Source organism: Gymnoscopelus braueri, assembly GCF_963280865.1.
Source record: "Gymnoscopelus braueri genome assembly, chromosome: 11".
Lineage (NCBI taxonomy): Eukaryota > Metazoa > Chordata > Actinopteri > Myctophiformes > Myctophidae > Gymnoscopelus > Gymnoscopelus braueri.
The window spans coordinates 30,027,493-30,051,815 of NC_137613.1; the positions used below are offsets into that span (position 1 = coordinate 30,027,493).

Genomic DNA, 24,323 nt, shown 5'->3' on the forward strand with positions numbered 1-24,323 from the left:
CATTCTACCCATTACATTTTGGAATATCTTGCGTGCAACTGGACACTTTGGACCAAGGGTCACGATAGAGAGGAGAGGCCATTGAGTCACCAAAATCAATAGGGTTCATGAATGTGCTCTGTCCAGTCCAGCCAGTGGTTTTCGAGATATCTTGTTTGGGACAAAAGTGGTGACAGGGGTGGGACAAATAATAGCATATAAACACTAAAGAAGTAGAAAACAACTTGAGTTATATATGCTCAACAGCTCAGGTTCGATCCCCCATCTCCAAGTCAAACCTATGCAGCATACCACCCCCTATCCCCACCTCCACCCCAAATCTCTGCCCTCACTTCATTGTCCTGTCTGTACGAAGTAAAAACTTCCAGCAGAAATATGGGACTGTACTGGCCGTGGTTAAATCCAGTGTACCTGCGATGTCCTCGATGCAGTTGGCCCTCATGTCCAGCATGACGGTACCGTTGAGGATGCAGCTCCGCAGCTCAAACAGGCTGTGTAGCGACAGCGTGGCCACGTACGGTTTACTCCACCGCTCTCCTCCATCCTCCACGTCCTCCTCAAACTTCAACCATCTGGGTGGTAAAACAAATATATAAGCATTACGGACGGGATAAAATCTGTCTAGGAATAATTCACCAAAGATTTAAAATAACTGCCTTTACTCTATCCAGAGCCATGATCTTAACGTTAACTTTATCCTGAAGAATTCATCCAATGTATATGTTACAGGACGATTGAATAACCAGGACGATTGAAGAAGGAGCGCTTGTTTTCAGGCAATTCTGTAAAACCAACGCTAGAGGGCAATGCAAGCCAGACTAGAGGGAGTGTGTGTGTGTGTGTGTGTGTGTGTGCGTGCGCGTTTGTGCGCACGCGCACACGCATGCACACACATGCGCACGCATGCACGCGCCCACACGCATTGTTTTAGTTTCTCCCTGAGACACACACACACACACAGTGATCCATGAAAAGAACTATTCTGTCCCTATCGGTTTACAACTCGGACGGCGCTGTGTCGACTATCAGAGCATCGGCCGGTCATCGCGCCTCCTCGGCCTCAAGCTCTGCTGAGTCGGCGCGCCTCCGTCATGGACAATAATTATTATCACGTGCGTGTGAACGCGTGTTCAGCGTTCCCCAACGTAGCTTCCTGGTTGCTACGTGGGGGGGAACAACAACAGACAGGTCCGCGTCACATCAAAGCCCTGCCTCGCCCCGAAGCCCTGTGCCTAAAAACGAGCGCTCTGTCTTCAATCGTCCTGGTTATTCAATCATCCTGTGACATATATATCAAATATCTAATGTTGCTGGCTGCCAAGAAATCCATACTTTTAATATAAAACCCAGCAGCACATTAAGGGGGAAATGTCCAGGTAAATGTATTTGATTTTATCATCAAAAGGCTTTGATCTGAAACTGTAGCTGAAGAACAGACATCAGGGAAACCACACTTCAGTGGAAAACATTTACAGAAATACAGGAGGCTGTTCAACTTTATATAGACACTGTTCATCTTGAAGTTTAACCCTATGTAGTTGACCAGGGTCCCCCAGGGCTCTATACTAGATCCTCTAGTTACTAGAGGATCTACTGTAGTATGGGGGGGAGGATCTAGTATGGGGGACCCCAGGGAGTCTAGTATTTCCCTCTACACGAAATCTATTCACCGAAAATAGTCTATTTACGAGCTAGCAATGCATCGCATTGCAATGTGTTATGAGGTTCTAGTTTGGCTAGGATAGGGACACTAGGCTCTCATGTGGTTAAGTAGGCTACTGATGCCAGGTGCTCTACCTACAGTATGATACCGTTGCTGTGTCCAAAGTTTGTGACGTGCTGCAATGTAAAAAATATGATGCCATGCTAAATTTAACTGCAGAGCACACGCATGTATGCAAACAAACAGGTGTGTCCATGGGCACGCACAGACAAACAAACACACATACAGTGTACAGATATATAGACACGCAGATACATGTACATGTACAGAAATCCATATGAATAGTAGACACATACATACATACATACACACAACAGATACAGAAACACACGTGTGCGCACACACACACACAAGCTGACTCACACCTCATATCTACCTCTGTGGTGTCTGCATCAGCATGAGTCATAAGAGTAAGCAAACAATCTGTAACAGGAGAGTGTTTGCCAAGAGACACCACTTTGAAAAACTCTATGTAAAAGCTCAGGAAAACCCATTGCGATAGAAGTATTTAAGCAAGATGGTCAATGGGGCATCAGTGGCTCAGGTGGTAGAGTGGCTGGAAAGTTCCAGATTCGATCCCTGGCTCATCCTGGCTTCATGCTGAAGAGAGAAAGACACCGAAAGCCTGCCTGCTCCTGATGTGCAGGTTGGTGCCGTGCAAGGTTACTCTGCCGTCAGTGTGCGAATGTGTATGTGAATGGGTGAATGTACATTGTATGCACATTGTAAAGCGCTTTAGATAAAAGCACTGAATATAACAGAGATGCAGACCATTTCATTGCAAGACAACAAGGTGGAGTGTGAGGCAGAAGCTGTCTGGAGTAATATAAGAGCACATGGCAAATGAGCATGGCTGTCAAAGGCATATGGAGACAAATATTTTCCCACACCCCCGTTGAGGGGTAATAACAGAGCCGGTATGTGTTGTGCTGCTGTCTGACCTGGCAGTCTCCTTCCACTCTGTGGCGCCGCCATCTCTGTAAGACAGTTCATCCAGTTCAGTGAAGAGGTCATGGGCCACATGCTCAAGGTCATCATCCTCCGTACCCAGGATGAACTGAACCCGCTGAGAAGGCGTGTCTGGGGGGACAAAGGGTCATCATAACTACACATGTTAAAAATGATAGTCCAATATTGGAATGAATGTACTGTATAAGACGCATGCGTTTGTGTCTGGAGAAGGAAAGTGAATTTTACCAGCAGGAACCATAACAGCCAATGCATTAACATTCGGGATGAATCAATTAATCAAGTATTAATTGATAAATAGTTATCATTAATAGGTCATTTTATTGTCAAAATGAATTAAGCAGATCAATCAAATAATTTTATCAATTTTGAAAATAATTGTTAGTTGCAGCCCTAATCATTATAACGCCTTTCTACTTTATTACTCAGACAACCCCGTACAGAGAATCCTTTTTCAGCATAGTCTTCTGAGGTCTGAGGCAAAACAACGGAAAACAACATCTACTTTTCATGTCTGATTGAATTAGGAGGGAGAGATACTATCAGGACATCTGGTGCCAAACAGAACAACCACAGACGATGCCACAGGAATGGAGAACGAGATGCATTACTAAAGACAGAGAGACGTTTTGTCATGCTACTCTTCAAGCCACTTCATATTTCCCTGTTACAAGAATATGGTGGGTTTTCCATTAGTGCACACTTTTGCTGCATGCAACAGATGGCCGGAACTGGAGTACCAGGGCGTGATGGTGCATACTGATTTTTTTTCCCCCCAATGCAAGCTGTGGGCTGTCACTCGTAGGTCCTGGTCACTCAGTCACAGACGGAAAGGAGAGCAGCATTGTCAATGTATCTTCTTGTAACAGCAACAAGCACAGAATAGACTCAACTGATAACAGATCCAGCCTCTGCATTATTATATATATATAAATCGTCTCACGGTTGAGGGGTTTCTAAGACATTGGTCTTTTTAACCACTTTCAACACGTGTTTGGCATGTCATTATTGCTAGAATTGTGAAAAATAGCAAATCTACAAGCTCACAGCGCATCGTGCGGCGCTGTGGGCTTTTGGATCTGCTATTTTTGTAGCACAACACCATGGTATGACAAATTGTAAAATAGCGTGGTTAAGTTCCTGTGAGCAGCCACCAGTCAAATACTGGTGGTGGATAATGACTAAATATTAGGTTTATTTGCAAGTTTACAGGTATAGTGGTAAGAGCTGAAGATGTACTCATTCTTCTCATACTGCATTAGGACTGCACACAATGCTCTCTTTTCAAAAAGTTCCTTGCGAGGGATTATTGGCTGGCACACACACACAATACCAGATTTCAGTATACAAAAGGAGGAAACAAACTTCATACTTGGATACAGGCTTTATCTCGCACACGCACACACACACACACACACACACACACACACACACACACACACACACACACACACACACACACACACACACACACACACACAGAGAGAGAAGTGTTTGCAGCTATTCTCAGCCTAGAGGCTAGACTATGTGTGTGTAGTGGTCTCTCCAATCTTCAGAAAACATCCTCACGGCAGGAAAAGCTTCAGAGTTTTAACGACTGACTGCCTGCAGTGTCTCTGCTCTGTGTTGTTAAGCCAATGATGCGATGCTGGAACACAAACACAGGTTTTCTGAAATATCAAACGTTTAATCGCTATTGGAGCTGGCTGGCTCCCATGTGTCGTGCTTGGCCTTTCAGAGCTGGCTGATGTATTTCAGACCTCATATTTTCTAAAAGGCAGAGGGAGGAGTTTGAGTGGACTGATGCCTTTCTCCCAACACATTACATGGTGACACCCTGTCACATTTCTCAATCAATCCTCACTGTGGTGAAGGTTGACGTTTATGAGATGCTCAGTCTACAGGGGGAAATAAAACAGCTAATGAGGCTAATGTCATTGAGGAAGGCAGATACGACTTCTGCACGTTTAATACTGTATCTGAGGTGGGGATACATGATACAGTGTATCATTCATCAAATTGGTTATCGACTGATAATTACTTAAAAATGTACAGATATCAAAACAATTTTGATATCTGTAAATTTAGCCTGATATTATCACATTGATTTGACACATACTTGTGTGCCAACCACATTGATGCATTTCAGTAGAATTATTTCAAATTCCCTGAAAGTGATAACAAATTTGCCATTTACAATGACTGTTCAGCCATCATCACCAGGGCCTTCCAGCAGCAGCTGAAGAAATTCAACCTGCGAAAGGAAATGATGGTCCAGTTCACAGCCATCATGGTCCATCCTAACTGCATCCATCACCACCTGGTTTGCAGCCTGTACTGACAAGGACAGGTGCAGACTGCAGCCGATCATCCGGTTAACTTTTTAAGACCGGGAACGAATCTGTGTAATTTTCTTATTTCTTTGGGCTATTAAAAAATAGCAGATCTACAAGCTCGTAGATCTGCTATTTTAGAAAAATCGTGAAAATGTGTGCAAATATTTGAATATATATATTTTTTTAAAGGGAACATTTGTAACTCAAATCTTTGCTTCTGGGGGTCCCTGGAACAAAACATTTTGAGATGGGGGTCCACGGCCAAATACATATCATTTTCATATTGGGGGTCCTTGACATTATAGCAACATACGTTTTTTCAAAAAATCAATCCCAATTTTGGAGAATCCTAGACCTCCTATTACCGATGTTTTGACCAATATTTTGTCAAAGTTAAAGTTTCTATTAGAGAATATTTAATAGTAATTAATAGTAAAAAAAACAACAACAACAACTGAATACATTTTTGATAGATAAAAATAAACTGAACGTGATTTTATTTAACCTCTTAAGCCTTGTTCAAACATTTAAAAAATAGCCGATCTACGAGCTTGCGAGTCTCGACACATTGTGAGCTTGTTAATCTGGTATTTTTGAAGAGATTTTGCCTAGAATGACATGCCCAAATTAGGATGTCAGGTTGAAAGTGGTTCAAAATCAGGACCCATCGCCTGCATAATTGCCAATACCAATGTCATCAAAAAAGTCAAATAATGGCCGATATATCGTCCTGACTGATATATTGGTCTGGCTCTGCTCCAGGGCTGGACAGGGACACAAATTCAATCAATCAATTAGGATAGTATAGAATTATTATTGTTTGCCATACTTTAGATATCTAGACATAGTTAATTGCAACACACCACACACCATGCACAGTTTGCTGTTTAACATTCTTCAGATAGCTACAGTAGCAACCATTCTAAACCATTTTGTGATAGAGACCATTTTTCACTTTGTTTGGTAGCCTACATTCACAACGCAATGCGGTCAAGCGTCTCTATGTTGTGCTTATCCATGCTTAATGTTGGATATGGAAGCCATACAGTCTTTCTGTTGTGCTTACCACATCACCTCCTCCTCATGCAAAACTTCCTTCTTGAAGTGTGAGCGATGTTTTCTCTCTCTGCTGTGCTGACAGACTGGTGTCGCGCACCGAACATAGAAGATCTACAAGCCCACAACACGTCGAGTCAGCCACTAATTGTGGGCTTGTAGATCGGCCGTTATAAGTTTGGGTGGGACACCTGGGCCACTATAGCCTGTGATTGGGCCACTAGACCGGTATTCATGATAGATAAAATTACCGTAATGATCCAAAAACGGGGGCAATTTTTTTCCCCTTTTTTCTTTTTTTTAATTTTTCGTCTCTCCAGGACATACAAATCTCCAGGACCGTGACGTGAAGGGGACAGCAAAGTTCATCACCAACTCCTCTCTCACTGGTCAGTCACCATTTCTCCCAAATGCTACCTTCCAGTAAGAGGCACTGGTCTATCAGGACCACTTCCTCCTACCACAGGAACCGTTTTCTCCCCATGGCACTGAGTGAGACTCACAAACAAGCCCACTGCCCCAACATATCCCTGGGTCTGTTAAGTATATATACTACTACTCTGTGTACACTTATAACAGTTAATGTACGATAATTCACGTTTATTTATCTTTTTCTATCTTTATTTGACCTATGCTGCTATACCAGTCACTACAGTCTAGTGTACATAAATACTTGTATGTTGTATGTGTAAACATACCTGACAATACAATAGAAATTATAGAAAGGAATCTAGTTGATAAATTAATCTAATCAAATGTAAATGTATGATAAATTCATGATGAATTTAATATGGGTTAATAATCAACTGAGACCATAAAAGGATGGAATAATATGGTAATAAATCACAAAATGTTATCTCAAGCCAAACAGATATATTGAAATTGCTTAACATATTTACCCAGTCAAAAACACAAGTATTCATTTTATAAAATGTATGGAACAGGCATTTACGTTTTGGTGAACTTGTAAATAGCATGGATCAAGGGGGCAATGAGTTACGAGTTACTGACCATAAGTGGGAGAGTCCCTGCCATCCTCCTTCCCCTCCTCAGAGTCTCTCTCTCTCTTCTTACGGTGATGTTTGTGTCCTCGGTGGCGATGCCGACGTTTGTTTTCCCGCCCGAGAGGCACATGGACCCCGACGTATACGGCCCTGTGACCTGGGAGGGAAGAAAGAGATAAAGAAATTATCTTTTTTACTTTGAAAACCATTCTTATCTCCTCATGGGAGTATATGTACATGTTTATACAGTACACTGTATGTGGGTGATAATTAGCTCTCATATGGCACAGGCTGTGACTATCTCAGACAAATACTGACATGCTGGACAAACCGAGAGGTTTATAACAGGCATATGCTGTAACTTAGTGCTGTTTGAGGAGGCTACAGCTTATTTTTTATTCATAGGATGTACATTTATATAAATTTTACGCTTTCCTGTTGCATCAGAATTAATTAACAGCTTCCTAAAGGCCTAATCACATTGACTATGCTGTCCTCAGTATTTTATCTTTATTTTCCATTTAGGGGGCCCTCAGAAGGTTCAAAGCCTAGGGCCACAAAATGTATTAATCCAGCACTGGATGTATTATATTTACAATTTACGATTAATTAAGGCTTTCAGCTAATTGCTCTTATCCACAGAGATTTAAAACAGTGAAAAGTAGAACAAGCTTTATGTCACAGATCACCACCTACTGTACATACTGTTGGGTGAAATCTGTCTGGTTTTATGATTATACGAATAAAAGCTGCACAAGAGTACGCTTTTTGTCAAGGGAAATACTGAGAAAAGGGAATTTAATTATGAGAAAGAGGTGAGGTGACGTTATACACAATAAACACATGATATATGAATATGTTTGTTCAGCGTTTTCAAAGCTACTCAACAAAATCACACCTAAAATAGAAAATGAAGAGAACAACAAACTGCATGTTTCATTACTCCTCGTGTATCGCTAGGGCATGAAGTCATTCAAGGACAATGATGAATTAATGGTGCTTTCAGGAAGAAAAAGAATTCTCCCCACTTTGTCTTCATTATGTCTTAAACCAACAACTACTGAGATGTGAGACGTTTATGGCTGTTTGAAGGTCAGATTCCTGCCTTTTAAAATACACATGAACCAGCTATTCATTAAAACCACAGGACAGGGTACAGAGTTTCTGAATATTATCTAGTACCATTGCAATCAGAGAGGTTAAGCCTGTGACGGCTACAATCACCTCCCTAATAATGAATACATATCTTTGGAAAACGGTCCTAGACCTGGAGTATAGGACAGGAAGCGGATTCATTTCCATTTCCTGGATGGATGTCACCTCTGTAACCCATTTGAAGCACCATGAAAGAGGACTGTTAACTTTTTCACCCATCTGAATTTCCTTCCCATGCATTTTGTCCCCCTCATTGCAGATCATACTGAACAGGATTGAAGCTCTGAGATGCAAACGCCCTACTTTCTCGGCCAGAGAGTCATTTTTTCCATAGATGAGTCACTCTTCTTTGATTTCAGAAGGGACCTCATGAGCACAGAAAATAATACACATGGCTCCAAGTTTAACACACACACACACACACACACATACACACACCGGTCATAGATGCACATGCACTCTCAGCCCTCCCACACACATCATATAGGCTACACAATCTATTATAGACAAACATACACACAGAGATAGATTCTCTCACACACACACACACACACACACACACACACACACACACACACACCCGATGTTTCTGGATTTCTAACCACTTTCAACCTAGCATCTCTATTATGGGACATGACATTATAGGAGAACATTTTCAATGGTTTTCAAATTATTATTTATTTGTCGATCTACAACGTTGTGAGCTTGTTGATCGACTATATAATAATGAACATAATAAACACAAATATATATATATATATTTGTATATATATATTTGTATAAAATAGAAACTTAATCATACCCTAGCTACCATTTTCAAATTGATTAGAAAATGTTGCATATTTTGACAGAATTATCAGTAGTCGGTAGTAGGACTCCACCGGGATCGGCGCCAAAAATCTATCATCTGTCTGGCTCTACATATGAGCAAAGAAAACAAGAAACATCGCTCTGAGGATTAGAGAACGAACACACACACACACACACACACACACACACACACACACACACACACACACACACACACACACACACACACACACACACACACACACACACACACACACACACACACACACACACACACACACACACACACACACACACAGAGCAGATGGAGACAGGGGGAGGTAGAGAAAGAGTTAGAGAAAGAGAGATGGCGAGAGAGAAAGAACGTGGAGGAGTGAACAGAAAGAAAGTGGCGGTGGTGTTGAGACAGAGTTGGAAGCAGGTGAAAGGAGGACAAAGAGATAACTGTCTGGGGAGAGAAGAGGGGGCGGGGGGGGGGGTAAGACCCAATGGAGATTATGAAAGGACAGAAAGAGATGACAATTCAAAGGGATGAGAGAGCAGGATGGACCCACGTAGAGACACACAGGATGCTAGGTGGGGGTGGAGGGGGGGTTGCTGGCAGAGGGAACAGTAGAGAGATTTGACTGAGAGACGTTGCCGTTTGTAATGTGTGTTGTTGCTGACTAGGGCTTAGTAAGCTTGTGGATCTGCTATTTCAGCTTTTTTTATATTTGAAAATGTGTGACATTTTTTTAACATGGAAACAATTATGAAGATTACGCAAAAATAATTGCGATTATCTCAAATAATTGCGATTAGACGGTTATGTAATAATTGTGACAGGCCTATTGCTGACGTCTTCTCTGGACCTGCATGAGCAGCGCTGACACGCCATGGTATACGCCTGATTCATACGGCAGCCATTTTGCTCTTACATCACCCTCGGGTGGGGTTTCCTCGTCATGTGTATTTGGTCAATTCCACACTGGGTGATGGTTTATTAGTAGTATATCAATATTATTAGTATCAGTTTATCTGTGTGTTTGTGGCTTATCAATATACAGATAAAAAGTGATCACTTGGAAGAATTGAGCCATCACCCATCCCCTGTGCTGGGATGTGTGCTTCTAACATACAACCACATAGGGAGGTGGAAATGTGGTTGTTTTGTGATCACTTTGTTAGATTACTTTAGATTAATCAGGTCACCAACTCTCCATTCGTCGATTTGAATTTACAACACAGGCAGAATCTCTGAACTGGGTTCTGGGCTGCTGCCAGGCCTGCTCTTGGCATTTTTACAACTTAAGATTTTGTAATGAATGCCAGAGCTAAAATAGGCCCATAAACAATACCCTCAATGACGTCAAGGAAACTGAAATCAAATCCTTAGAAGGACTCTACTACATTCTATTTGTCTTTCTTCTTCATCTGCGTTGTGTGGATAAACCAGGGAAGTGTTGGGGTGCTAATTAGCCAAGTATCATGAATTTTAACACTAGTATGGCTAGTGTGTTTGTTTACTAATCGTGTTTACTAAGCAGGCGATTAACCTGGAAAATCTCTAGCTACGTGGGCAGCTGATCAGTCAAAAGCCTTGCTGTGCTAATTGCAATCAGATGAATGAGGGAGATTGCAGTCTGTTTTGAGGTTGGCACTCTCTTCATGGAACAAACAGAGGTCTCCTCTGTGTTTCAGTAGGAAACACTTTGCCACAGAGAGAAAGACTAAATAAACAGCAGGGTATATACACTCAACCCTAAAAGAAGGGTTCACTTTACTCACTCTCTAGTTCTTCCGTCTCATAGTTTGTATGGGTTGTGGAGCTGGTTTTTCCAAGATCCAAGATAGCTTCCTCATCAAGGCTCTGAGAAGGGAGAGAGAAAAATCATTCAACCAAACTTCTTAATAGTAGAGCGGATAGTAGGAACAATCGTTCACTTTGTGATACAAGCGTGAAAATTGGCATGAACATTCCTTTAGGTCAACTCTTTGACTTTTTTAATCGAGCCACTCAAAAATCCAAGATGGCGGCCATTTTTCAAGATGGCCGATACCTTAGTGGGCAGTTAAGTGATATGATGGTTTATTTGGTGATACAAGCATGAAAATTGGCATGAGCAGTCTCTGTGGGTCACTTGACAATAGGCCACCCACAGCTACTTGAAATTTCAAGATGGCGGCCATTTTTCAAGATGGCCAACACTTTAGTGGAGCATTTAAGTTATATAATGGTTCATTTGGTGATACAAGCATGAAAATTGGCATGAGCAGTCTCTGTGGGTCACTTGACAATAAGCCACCCACAGCTACTTGAAATGTCAAGATGGCGGCCATTTTTCAAGATGGCCACCACCTTAGTGGACTAGTTAAGCTTAAGAAATCATTTAGTTGGTGATACAAGCATGAAAATTGCCATGAGCCGTCTCAAAAGGTCATTTGACAAGAAACCGCCCACAGCCACTTGAAATTTCAAGATGTCAATCTTTAAATGATACCTTTTCTCATAGAAATGTATTGGGTTCCTCAAAAAGCTCTGTCAAGAGAGGTTGTTTGACTGTGTTTTGTCTGACTCCTCGCCCACGACCTGTCCAGTTTGGTAAGACCTGTCAGGAGTTGCCTCCCACCGGCATAGCTCTCAGGGTTCACTGAGGTAGGCCTAAACAAGCTCCCTTACCACGACAAGGTAACAGTCACAAGGGAGGATATATATATATATATATATATTGTTTTTTTTAAACTAACAGCCATTACATGTGTCAAATAAATACTAAGGGGTGGGGATACAAAAAATAAGATGAATAAATTAGCACAGTTGTGGTGCTGATAAGCACAGTTGTGGTGCTGAACGGACAGTGCTCCAAAATTATGAGTAATGGCTAATACTGAATGGCAATAGCCACGGAACCATGACAAACGATACTAAGGAACTAAACTGAAAATGTGCTTCACTGTTAGATATGGCAGTGGAAGGCAGTGGAAGCAATGTTACAAAGTAACAACTGAAAATTACACAGTAATAGACTAGATAAAAAGTAAAACATGATGCGTCGATGTGACGAGGGGAAGCCGAGCCATAGGCCTCCACTTGAAAACACAGAGGACAACAGGGAATAACTCTGGCAAAATAAACATGCAAATAGGTTCTAGCAGGGGCAACTACATAGGCATGTGAAACTGAGTCCATATCTGAAGCAGTTACACCTTCCAGTACATGCCTTGGAGCACCCACATTTGGTCAACTCCCAACAACTCTCCGCAATAGGTGGAAGTGGAGTCCAGAAGACTTTCCACTTCTCGTCCTGTTCCACCCATCCCCAGTCAGATGGGCTCGGCATTTGTGGATGTCGCTTCAATGCCTGTCCCCACACGTATCCAGCCTCATAAGAAGCATGTTTGGCATGCTCTTTGAGTGCTGCTTGAGTTGGTGGGATCAAGTCATATTGTCTTTGCTTTCTGGCAAAGAGATCAAGCCTGGCCTCGTTCACAGTTGTGACATCGCTGGACCGGTCATACATTAGATCTTCTTGGCCTCTTGACATGGATATCTTTGGTATCTTCAGTGTCTCCAGCAGATGTAGATGCTCTCTTTTGGGCCCTTTCCAGCTCTGTGTTGTTGAACCTAAGTTTACAGCTTGAATTATATTTTGCTCTGTTTCTTGTCAATGTGCTTTCTATGCCATCACCTTCATCTAGTCGGGTTGGACTAAGTAAGATAGGCAGAGCATTGATCTTATGAAATAATGGAACATTTCTTGCAATGGTATCATAACCAGTACGATCGTGCTCTCTGTTGAATAAACTCGGCTGAATGAGTTTTTCCTTGGTGACCTGCTGACAAATTAAACATCTGTCCCAGTTAGTTTTCACAACTGTTATGATGGCTTCTGCCATGTCTGCAGCATAGGCAGAGGCCGAGGGTTTATCCTTTTACCACCTTTTACCAAGCACTTTGATGTATGGGATACAACTAAGTTCATGCCTTAACCCTACACTTAGTTCGATCGTTCATCCAATGCCATTTAAATCCTGAGCGATCTGTACACCATCCGGTTAACTAAAACCCCATTAACCTTGGCTCGGCTCTCCCGTGCTGGCACAACCTGTCAATTCAGGTGCGGCTATCTAACTGTTTTGGGGTAAATTAGACAGCATTTGGGATACCAACTTTCAATTAGCTGACATTGAACCCCACTCTGAGTTTAACAGCAGTGATATATCACCAGTGTGCCCTGGTAGTGCAGATATTCACTCTTATCTAATCTATCTATGATCAACAAATCAACACAACTATATTGTGATGTGTTAAAAGTTGTTCTTTAGCATAATAATAATAATCGTATAATCGTCCTTAATGAAAAAAAAACATTTCTATGAGAAAATGTATCTTTTGAGGATCCAGGGGCGGCCATCTTGAAAATAGAAATGTAAAGTGGCTGAGAGTGTTTTCTTGTCAAGCAACCCTTAGAGACTGCTCATGCCAAATGTAATGCTTGTATCACCAAATAAACCATTATATAACTTAATTGCTCCACTAAAGTGTTGGCCATCTTGAAAAATGGCCGCCATCTTGAAATTTCAAGTAGCTGTGGGTGGCCTATTGTCAAGTGACCCACAGAGACTGCTCATGCCAATGTTCATGCTTGTATCACCAAATAAACCATTATATAACTTAATTGCTCCACTAAAGTGTTGGCCATCTTGAAAAATGGCCGCCATCTTGAAATTTCAAGTAGCTGTGGGTGGCCTATTGTCAAGTGACCCACAGAGACTGCTCATGCCGATTTTCATGCTTGTATCACCAAATAAACCATCATATCACTTAACTGCCCACTAAGATGTCGGCCATCTTGAAAAATGGCCGCCATCTTTGATTTTCAAGTGGCTCGATTAAAAAAATCGATAAATGACCTCTAAAGATGATCTGTACCAAGTTTCACGCTTGTATCACCAAGTGAACGATTCTCCCAAAATATTGCTTTTATCCGCTGCACTATAAAGCAAAAGCAGCAATAACCCCCCCCTCCCTGGTCTTTTGGGGGGTTTCAGTGGCTTTAACTGGTATTTCATGACAGTCATGATAGCTGGATGGTACGGTTTACACACACACACACACACACACACACACACACACACAGAGATAATCAGCATAGTGCATAATAATTGCCATCTGCATAATAATTGGCATACATGTGCAATTGTGCATAATAATTGGCAGGTGCGTAATAAGTGCATTATGTGCATACTAATTGGCATATTATGTGAATGCAAATGAACCAACAGCAAAGGGGCATCAGATCAGTCAGAAGTTAAAGTAGGTAAGCATCAACACAGACATAACATAATGAAGTGTACTTAAGGCCTGGTTAGTACACCAAAATAGGCAGCAATGTCTTTATTACAATAAAGGACAAATCACTCCACCTGACGAGTGGTGTAATAATCAAGACGGAGCTTATCTAGCAGATAAGCCGCTGCTCATTTTCATTAATGAGCTGGCATCTGTGCATCTGTTACAAACTAATTAGGCTGTTTTGGAAAATAGATCCATTATTAAGATCTGTGTGAGGTAGGGTTTCATAGCAACGCCAAGAGCCAGCCTAGGTCCCTTACTCATAATAAAATATAAAACCTGACCTCTGTGAAAATCACTGAATAAAAGTCATGCCAGCACATCAATGCACAGAATGACCAAAATACTTCAGATACCTAACAATAATTAAATACAGTTATTTATGTTTAAGTGAAGCTTCAGAAGAGCTGAGATGTATTTGTTGTGCATGTGTTTGTACACTTTATTGAATCCCAATAAAGCCCTCAAACAACAATTAAAAAACACAAACACAAGTGTGCACACGCCTACTGTACACACAAATTGCTTTAAACACACAGTCCAATTACCAAGGTTATCAGCTCTCCCCTGCCTGCCTCTCCTCTGGGGCAGAACTTGACAGGCAGCCATGGGGACAATCTCTCCAATTAACTCCGGAGGTGTGTACAGAATACATCCAACATTTAATGGAGGATGGTCAACCAGCAAACTAACGAAGAAGAACATAAGTTCTCGCTGACAAACAAAGAACTGAGAAAAGGCCAACATCTCCCTCAGATCCAGTGAAGAGAACCCAGCTACCACAGCCCATTGTTTCCACAGTCCATTGTGGTTCACACCCATCCGAGCTGGAGAGATGTTTCTAGTTCACAGAAATATCAGGTCGTTCCAGGTGTTCCTAGAGAGCAGGCAGAAGGTATCGACATCATGTCATTAGAGGCTATTCTGGCTGAACATTATGAGTAAACGTGCTATTTTAGACGAGTAACCAGAGAGAATGTAAAAATAGGGCTTAACGTTGCCCTCAGGTCTGCTTGCATGACACCCGCAGGGCTGGACTGGGAGGGGGTCGATAGAAGTCAAAATCAGTAGGGTTTATTTTGCAATATGCCCATAAAATGTTGTGCCATCTTGTGTGTAAGGATACATTTTGGCCTAAGGGTGGCACTATAGTAAAGGACATAGGGTCACCACAATGCGTAGGGATCATCCTCTGGGAAAGCATGAATGCACTCAGCAGGTTTTATGGCAATCTGCCCATTCGATTTTGAGATATCTTATGTACAACTAACACACTTTTGCCCTAAGGGTAGCACTAGAGGAAAAGCCATGGTCACGTAAGTCAGTAAGGTTCATCCTCCGGGAAGCATAAAGGTCTACAACAAAATTCCATGGCAATCCAGTCAGCAGTTGTCAAGATATTTTGTTTGGGACCAAAGATTTATATGCAAGTGGAGGTTTTGGCTCAACAGGTCAACATGTCCGCTGTAAGGTGGAGGGATACGTGATCTGTGAGGCTGACATCAGGCTTTCATTAGAGCTGTCCCTGGTTCAGTGGAGCATGGCCACTGCTTTCTACTGAGCTACTGGACCTTTCAGTCTGGTGACGAGCACGTATTATAGCCTGCACTGCCCTTTCTGCATCAATACACACATGCACAGCACACACACACACACACATAATATTACACACACATCCAGTACACACATACATACAGACATACACACACACCGGTCATAGATGCACATGCACTCTCAGCCCTCCCACACACACACACACATCATATAGGCTACACAATCTATTATAGACACACACACACACACACACACACACACACACACACACACACACACACACACACACACACACACACACACACACACACACACACACAGAGAGAGAACAGGCTGAAGGACACACATAACAGCACTTCTGTTTACAGAAGCCACAAAGCAATTTTCACTTCCAGAAGCCATCAGTGATGGAAACAATTTTGGTTTGGAAACGGCACCGTATCCCAACGGAAGAACCTACAGCAGGTGGTGCGGTTGGCCAAGTGCATATTGGGAGGTGAGCATGCTTGCCTCCCTCCAGTACAGAAAATATCACAAAAAAATCAAGAGGCATTAAGGCACAAACATACATCCTACCAGCAAACACTGTCACTCAGCCAATACATTTTCATCAACAAAGAGTCACCTATGATCAAATCCGGGGGCAGAGAACACAGGATAGAGCATTGAATTAATGAGACCGACTTCAATGACATTCAGATTTCCATCCATATATTACCATAATGAACTGCTCCCGCACCTTGGAAGAATGAAGACATTTGAGTGTGTGTGTGTGTGTGTGTGTGTGTGTGTGTGTGTGTGTGTGTGTGTGTGTGTGTGTGTGTGTGTGTGTGTGTGTGTGCATGCGTGGTTGTTGGATTTGCATTACAATAGTGTTGAGGAGAAATGGTTATAAGACAGTCAGGGACTGGACTGCAGGAAATAAACGTCAGTCTGGAAATAAAAGGGTTTTAGCAGCGTGGGTAGCAGGTAGTACGTGTCCTCCTTTATACACAATTACGCAACTGATGGTGACAAACACCAGTGGATTATCTAGTCTACACAGTATATACTCTGAGTCTGCAGTGGTGTAGGGGGACCAGGCAATGGGTCTCAATTGGCCAATTTGCAAGAGGGCCTCCATGACCTTCGGGCCCCTAGGTACGATGTTCAGGGATCCAGCTCTGAGCATTTTTAACCGTTTTTTTTTTTTTAAAAGCGTGTAAATTGACTGTGTCCTTACTAGATTTTGTACTTGAATACCATTATGTTTAGCAGGCTACAGAGGTGTAAAACTGTACAGAGGGCTGGCATGTGCAGCAGCAGTACTGTATTTCGCTTGATCAACGCTGCAGCAGTTCCTTTGATCAGTCCATAAACAATTAAAACAGTCTCTTCTTGACAAATGTGATGTTTAAGACATAAAGGTTTTTATACATGTTTGGTTGCGTGCTGGTCTGCTTGAGCAGTTCTGTGTCCTTTGTTGTGACAGGATCTCTTGTTGCCGAGATCTCTCTCACCTACGGCAATAGAACACGGTCCATGTCCAATTTGAAGCTCATGTTAAGGGATATTGTTGAGTCTCTATCTAAACTTTAACCACTTAAAACACCAGTGTTTTCCCTACATGTATTCAGCAACAGCGCCCCACCGCTGCAAATGTATTATTTATTTTTTAACAACGGAAGACGGCTCCGTCTTATGTCAGACAAACGGACACACTTTTTGATCTCGCCACTATGCGGTGTTACTTAGAGAATACAGGAAAGAACATTCTTGTTCTTCTTATCTCTGAGTCTGAGTCTGTTGATATTCTCCGTTTACAATGGAAGTCTACGTACGGGAGTGTCGTAGGTATCTCTCTCTCTCTCTCAAAGTAAATTTAATGTACAGAATGGCGTACCTCTTCATAGGTCAATTTATACTCTGAACCCGCTTACCTGAGTGACCAATGACTATCTCAGCATATTAAATCAAGGGGGGAGATGTCAACATTGAAGCAAACCAACGCTGATCAGGATTGTCATTTGCCGAAAACGAGACAAAAAGAGTCCTGTAAGTTCACCCAATACTCTGTGTCCCAAAAAGAACAGACCTACAAGCGAGTGTAGGTGTTGATACCTTACAGATTTGTTCTTTTTGTAAAGGAAACAGAATCATTTCATTGGAATGTGCAAGGAAACATCTATGAAATATTAAACATTTGGAAGATCCATCTTAATAATGATCTTGAGATAAAGATAGATGCCTCAATATACTCTGCTTTGCCCAGAGGCGGCCCACAGGTGACTCTGCCTGTCAATCTCAAAGACCTGATTTCTTGTTTTGAATATCCATCACCGCTGCTACAACTTCATCCTAGGGCAGTGGTTCCCAAACTGGGATTTAATGTGCAACATTGTTCTCTCACTCAACAGTAAACAAACCAACATACAGTATAAGAATATACAGGGTATCTGCACATTTCTAAAGTTACAATTGAATGACTTTAATGACAAAATTGTCTCGGTTCCACAGGCATTGTAGCCTGTGGAACCGAGTCAAACTAAATGTAATGCCTACAATTCAAGCACAATACAAGTGCTTGTCAGGGTGGGGGGTCCCCAGTTCAAATATTATTTTGGGGGTCGCGGCCTGAACCAACTGTGTTGGCCAGGGTCCCCACTGGTCTGTACTTGGTCTCCTCCTTCTTTCACTCTACACCCTATCTCTTGGGTGTAGCAGATCTCCAATGTACAACTTGTCGTAACAAATTGTGAGCTTGCAGATCTGTTATTTTCATCAAATGTTTGAATTACTATTTTCACAGAATGTTTGCCTATTATCATTTATGACATGCCCAGAATAGGGCTATCGTAATTATATGAATACAAAGTTAAGCTTCTGAACGTACCTCACTCTCACATAAATCAGTTTGCCCCACGCAGGATCTAACTATTTCCATAGACAACGCCCTGGTGACTTCTATTCCAACGGACCAAGAACCTTAGTGTTGTCCTGGACAGTCAGCTCTCATTCAAGGCACACATTGCAGCGGTCACTCTATCTAGGTTTACACTCTATAACATTCGAAGGATCAGACCCTTCCTCACCCAGGAGTCAGCCCAGCTCCTTCTCCAGACATCAGTCATATCAAAACTTGACTACTGTAACTTACTCCTGACTGGCCTCTCGGCATGTGCACTTAAGCCCTGGGCCCTCCAAATGATCCAGAATGCCGCTGCACGCTTGAGTCTTCAACCAGCCAACTTTTGCACATGTCTCCCCCTTCTCCGCTCCCTCCATTGGCTCCCAGTTCCCAGTTACGCCCGCACAGAGTACGAAACACTGATGGTGGCCTACAAAGCAACCAAAGGTATGGCAACCCCATATCTTCAAAGCCTGATCCAACCCTACAACCCCTCCCACTCACTCAGATGAGCTAACACAGGGAAGCAGTCAGAACCTTCGCTAAAACATCCGGGACAACGCTCCACACGGCCCAGACTTTTCTCCCTTCTGGCTCCCAAACTGTGGAACGAACTCCCCATTGCAGTTAGAACTGCAGACTCTCTTCCAATCTTTCACCATAATCTGAAGACTCACCTCTTCAGACTTCATCTTGGCCCGTAGCACTTGCCGTAGGACTTGCCCTAGCCTTGACGCCCTTGCAGGCTAAAATGTCATTTAGATAGCATGTTACGTAAACAGATGCCAGGTCATTTGTAGACCTGGCATCCTATAGTATAGTTTCAATGTACAGATGATCGATTTTTTTTCATATTATACTGTTTAGACTGATGATAGGTTCTTGGTTTACCTATGATCCTAGATTACTATTTCTATGCATTTGATGTAGTACCTTGTGTTTTCCTTGCTTCCCTGCTAAATGCCTAAATTGTAATTGTAAATTATTACATTAATTTGTGTGTGTGTGTGTGTGTGTGTGTGTGTGTGTGTGTGTGTGTGTGTGTGTGTGTGTGTGTGCGTGTGTGCGTGAGTTCACATATTATGATGAGATGTGTGCACGTGCATCAGGTGTTGTTAACGCCGCCCCACTGCTATGAACAACTTCAACACACATGATGCAACCTGTCACACAGCCCTGGTCCAAAATAAACCCTGCAAATCACTGCTAATCCCCCGGGCCCAGGGAGCAGGTTGCCCATTGTGCCCAGAGAGCACAGCTGTGCCAGGACTGCAGGGGAAGGAGGCTAGCACCAGACAACGCCAACTGAGTACAGATGCCAGCCCATACACAGGCATCAAGATTTGGGGAGGTGGGGGGTAGGAAATAAAAAGGTCATTATCTATCTAGCTTGGATGACACAGTAAATAAAGTAAGACGATCATTATAAATGTCACTACTCAGAAAACGTATCTTTTTGACACGTCTCCGAAATCTTGGCTCTCTTGGCATCAACTCATAAATGGCCTACACTTTTGAGGGTGAGGGAGGCGCCGTCAGTGCACACGTGCAGCTTGTTTTGATGACGCTGTGCCATTGTAAACGGACACAGTCTATTACACAAACACATTGGCTGCCGCTGTTTATTTATATCAGGTCTGTGGTCGTGACTCGGGTCTGGTTTACAGGTTAGTAACACTACCAGCTAGCGTTACTAGTGGCAAATGTGGCTTGGCTAACCCCTCGAAAAAGAGAAATAGAAACAAGCTAACAGTCAAGTGGAAACATTGCTCAGAGGACGTGTCCTGGGCTGCAGTTTCCAGCCAGTCGTAAATGAAGGGAATGCTAAACAGAAGCTCTCCACTCAGGCCAGGGGATGGGAATGCTAAACAGAAGCTCCCCAGTCAAGTCAGGGAACAGAAGATCACCTGGAGGGAGAGAACAACGGAATGGAATGCAAGCATGGATTGATTCTACATTCAGGACAAGCCGTTCCAAGCATTGGTGGCTGCAGTTTTGAAGGGGAAAGTGTGGGTCGTGAATGCTTTGGTTGGGAAACCAACTGCTGAATCAATAGGAGGAGGAGGTGAAGGGGTAAGACTGACAGTAAACTAAAACACACAAGTGTCAACCTTTCATGTTTCTCTCTCTCTCGCTTTCGTTCTCGCCTTCATCTCTCCCGCCCTGCCTTGTTAGGCATCTCCAATTCACAGCCACAAAGCATGAGTGAGTCGGGATGAGTCACAGATGCCAGGCATCGATTTCTCTGTCTGTATTCTGTCCATAAATCAGTCTGAACTCTGAAGGGATTCATTATAGTGTGTGGACTGTGGACTTGACCTGCTGACACGTGTTCAAACGAAGCATCCGCACCACAACTCACAGGGCACTCTGATGTCCATCTGTTTTCTATACAAGGAGGGGAAGGAAATGTCAAGGTGATGTAACATGGCTGATAGCTCTTCATTTAGCCCCACAGTCACAGTGCAAACTAAACAGATAACTACTGGGTCTCCTTTAACCACTTCAAGCTTAGCAACCGTTTCCCTATTCTGGGTCTTAACATTCAGAGAAACTAGCAGTGAAATGTAGCACAAAGTACGTAGCGAAATGCTGCAATGGGTTCTGAGCTTATAGATATTAATGTAGAGCAAAAACTGGAGGGGGCATAGTATAAAGCCCTTGGGAATCCGTTCAACCAAGTACAGGGTTTAAGTGGTTAAAGAGGCAGTGCGACAGTCCCATGGTCACTGACTCACTGGGTATTATAAATGGATGAAGAACATTTTCAAAAGGTTTTTTATAGTGTTAAAATGCTGTTTTCCTGTGTATGGTCTGGACACACCCCATAGGGCATTAAAACGTATAGGCTGAAGCCTTAGGACCACCCATTTCCTACATACAGTATCAGCTGCTACCTGCATTGGTACATCCAGGTACTGTCTTTATTTTTATTTTATTAATGTATGCATTGAGACGGTTAACAACAAATTGAAACAGTTGTGCGCTACTCATCAGCCCCCCCCCCCCCCCCGCCCATTGAAACGCCCTGATCAGCGTTTCAATGAGGTGCTTAATGTTAATATTAACAACACACAACAAACTTGTGAGAGAATGCATTGTCAGAGATGCAATTCTCGCATCCCGTCTCATAGAATTACAATATGATATGTGGCCTACAATGACCAAGTAAAACAGCTGGAAAGTGAGAATAATCATTTACAAGTCTTCACTCAGCACAATGGGAGCTATAAATATTCATATCCGTACATAATCGACACGCGACTCACGTGTAATGACACGTTTTCTCTGGTGCCAGTTATTGTATAAAACCAGAATCGGCCAGACGTGAACGTGAAAAAGAACAGTATCAACCACATAAGGCACACGCCCTTCTATTCGAGAAGAATTATGAGGAAAGAGATGACGGACACAAGCCTCTTTTCAGATGGCTACCCAGGGGGAGAGCTCCATGGGGGGATTGCTTGCCAGTGTTTTTGAGTTGAGCGAACAGCAGCAGAATTTATTTTTCTTCTACTTCTTTCTGAAAACAAGTACCCACTTGGCAGCACATTTCAATGACAAGGAATGTGTCACAAAACGTGCTTACCTGTGCGACATATTCAAGCTATACTCACTGACACTCAAACTGACACTTCAGGGTAGAATGGCAACTGAATCAGCTCTGCAAGCAATGGTGAGTTGAGTTGGAAGGTGAAACCAATATCATCATGACCATTTGTGATCAGTTTTACAACCTTCATGTACAGCACACATCCAGTGATGGGAAATTGGAAATTCCAAGCACCTCTCAACAGCCCCAGGCCTCTGCTGCTCCATTTATCCCAACAGGACCACAACAACTAGACACAAAGCCACACTGCTGCCGTCTTAAAACAGAGGCTGTCACAGTGATGCACACCAGGGATTGTTATGGACCGACAGTGCTTAAGTGCCCTATTGAATGAGCATTCATAACACAGAGAAGTCCTGACTAAATTATTCATGCAGAAAGAGGTGATGGAAAGTCACAAGTTGGCGGAAATAACTAATGACTACATCTAATAATACATCCAAACAGCATTGTGTTTGGAGCTTGACTAAGTGTCTGGGGGATTGATAGCAATTAGTCTAATTAATAACTGCCTTGACAGGGAAAATAGTGGCGTAGCTTTGACTGATTCTACAAATGTGTATAGTGTGTGAATATTTTGCATATGTTGCTGGCACTCACTTTACAATGGGGTAGGTTAGGACTTAGGCTAGAATTGTCGCTAGGATAAGGTTAGGGCAATGGTTAAGGTTAGGAATGTTGTCAGGTGCGGACTGGGGGTTAAGATTAGAGGTTATAGAATACAGTCAATGGATAATATCAGTCCAAAGTCCTCACATGTACAGATGCACAAGAACAAAGATGTATGTGTGTGTGTTTTCTGTGGTTCTAACAGACGGCAGCTTAGTTGTAAGTGACACCGGCGCTGTGGTTTGAGTTAGGAGGGGATTACAGGTTCAAAGCAACCTTGAACAGTAAACAAAATGCTAAGTTTGAACCTATTCAGGTGCCCCGAAGCAATATTACACCCTCACTTGAACAAGCAAAATATTAAATATATGCACCATATTATTTCACATCTCAGTTTACTTGAGGTCCCTAATCATGCTCCAGACAGGCCCAGCTGTGTGGGTTTTTGTTCCAACCCCAAATTACACCCGATGAGTTCAATAATGAGTTCTTCTCCCTGCATACCTAATCAGTGAAATAACTTGCTACTAAACCAAACATGCTAGAGCAAAAACCAACAATGCTGCCTGTAATCTAAACAATATCTGTGAACCAATTGACTTTATTTGCCAAGAATTAGGGAGTTATAAACTGTTTTAAGTCATTTCAGATTTTTGTGGACAACTAATCTACAGTCAAATCACTTATAGTAGTAGATTTTAGAGTGAGGTGGTAAGATACAATTTATACGGCCAAAATTGTTTTCCAATTCAGTAGGACTAAATAGGACTTTAAACGAGGTAGTCAGGGGACATTTAGACTGTTTGTTTTTATTATCATTCTGCTTGTTGTTTCATAGCTCCATGTTTAATGCTTGGGAGGATTTCTTTACGCACACGAACACACAAAGAATAAGAGGTTTATGAGCGTATAGAGGACATGGGATACAATCAGATTCCTTGATACAACACACAGACAGACAGACAGACAGAGACACGCACACACACACACACACACAGACACACACAGCAAGCCACATCCCCTCGGCTCCACGAATATCTTCCTCTCTCTCGCTGTGTGTGCACCTGCCTTTCACAGGACTTGTCAGCATTCATTCACGTTTCTGCCCCCTGACTAATCTGGGCTGCAGCCCAAAATGAGCGCCTGAGTGTTCTAATTCCATTCTCCCTTAAACCAATAAGACGTCTTCCTGAAGCTTCCAGATGCTTGTTTTGTTATTAAATCATCGTCACGGCGGTCCCCATTTTCCTGCCTCCTCCCTCCCTCCTCCTC

The 24,323-nt window shown here is 42.6% G+C and overlaps 1 protein-coding gene across 7 annotated transcripts in view; it reads right to left on the reverse strand.

The window, feature by feature from the left end:
* The window catches only part of LOC308094553 (sodium bicarbonate cotransporter 3-like), a 75,594-nt gene that overhangs the window by 40,338 nt on the left and 10,933 nt on the right, over positions 1-24,323 (reverse strand). For all 7 annotated transcript variants that reach the window (XM_080441284.1, XM_080441280.1, XM_080441281.1 and 4 more), the window contains exons 2-5: positions 10,821-10,902; positions 7,096-7,245; positions 2,665-2,803; positions 412-572 (exon numbers count right to left, since the gene is read on the reverse strand). In XM_080441284.1, the coding sequence (XP_080297410.1) occupies positions 412-572; positions 2,665-2,803; positions 7,096-7,245; positions 10,821-10,902 (532 nt within the window). The remainder of the gene's footprint in view (positions 1-411; positions 573-2,664; positions 2,804-7,095; positions 7,246-10,820; positions 10,903-24,323) is intronic.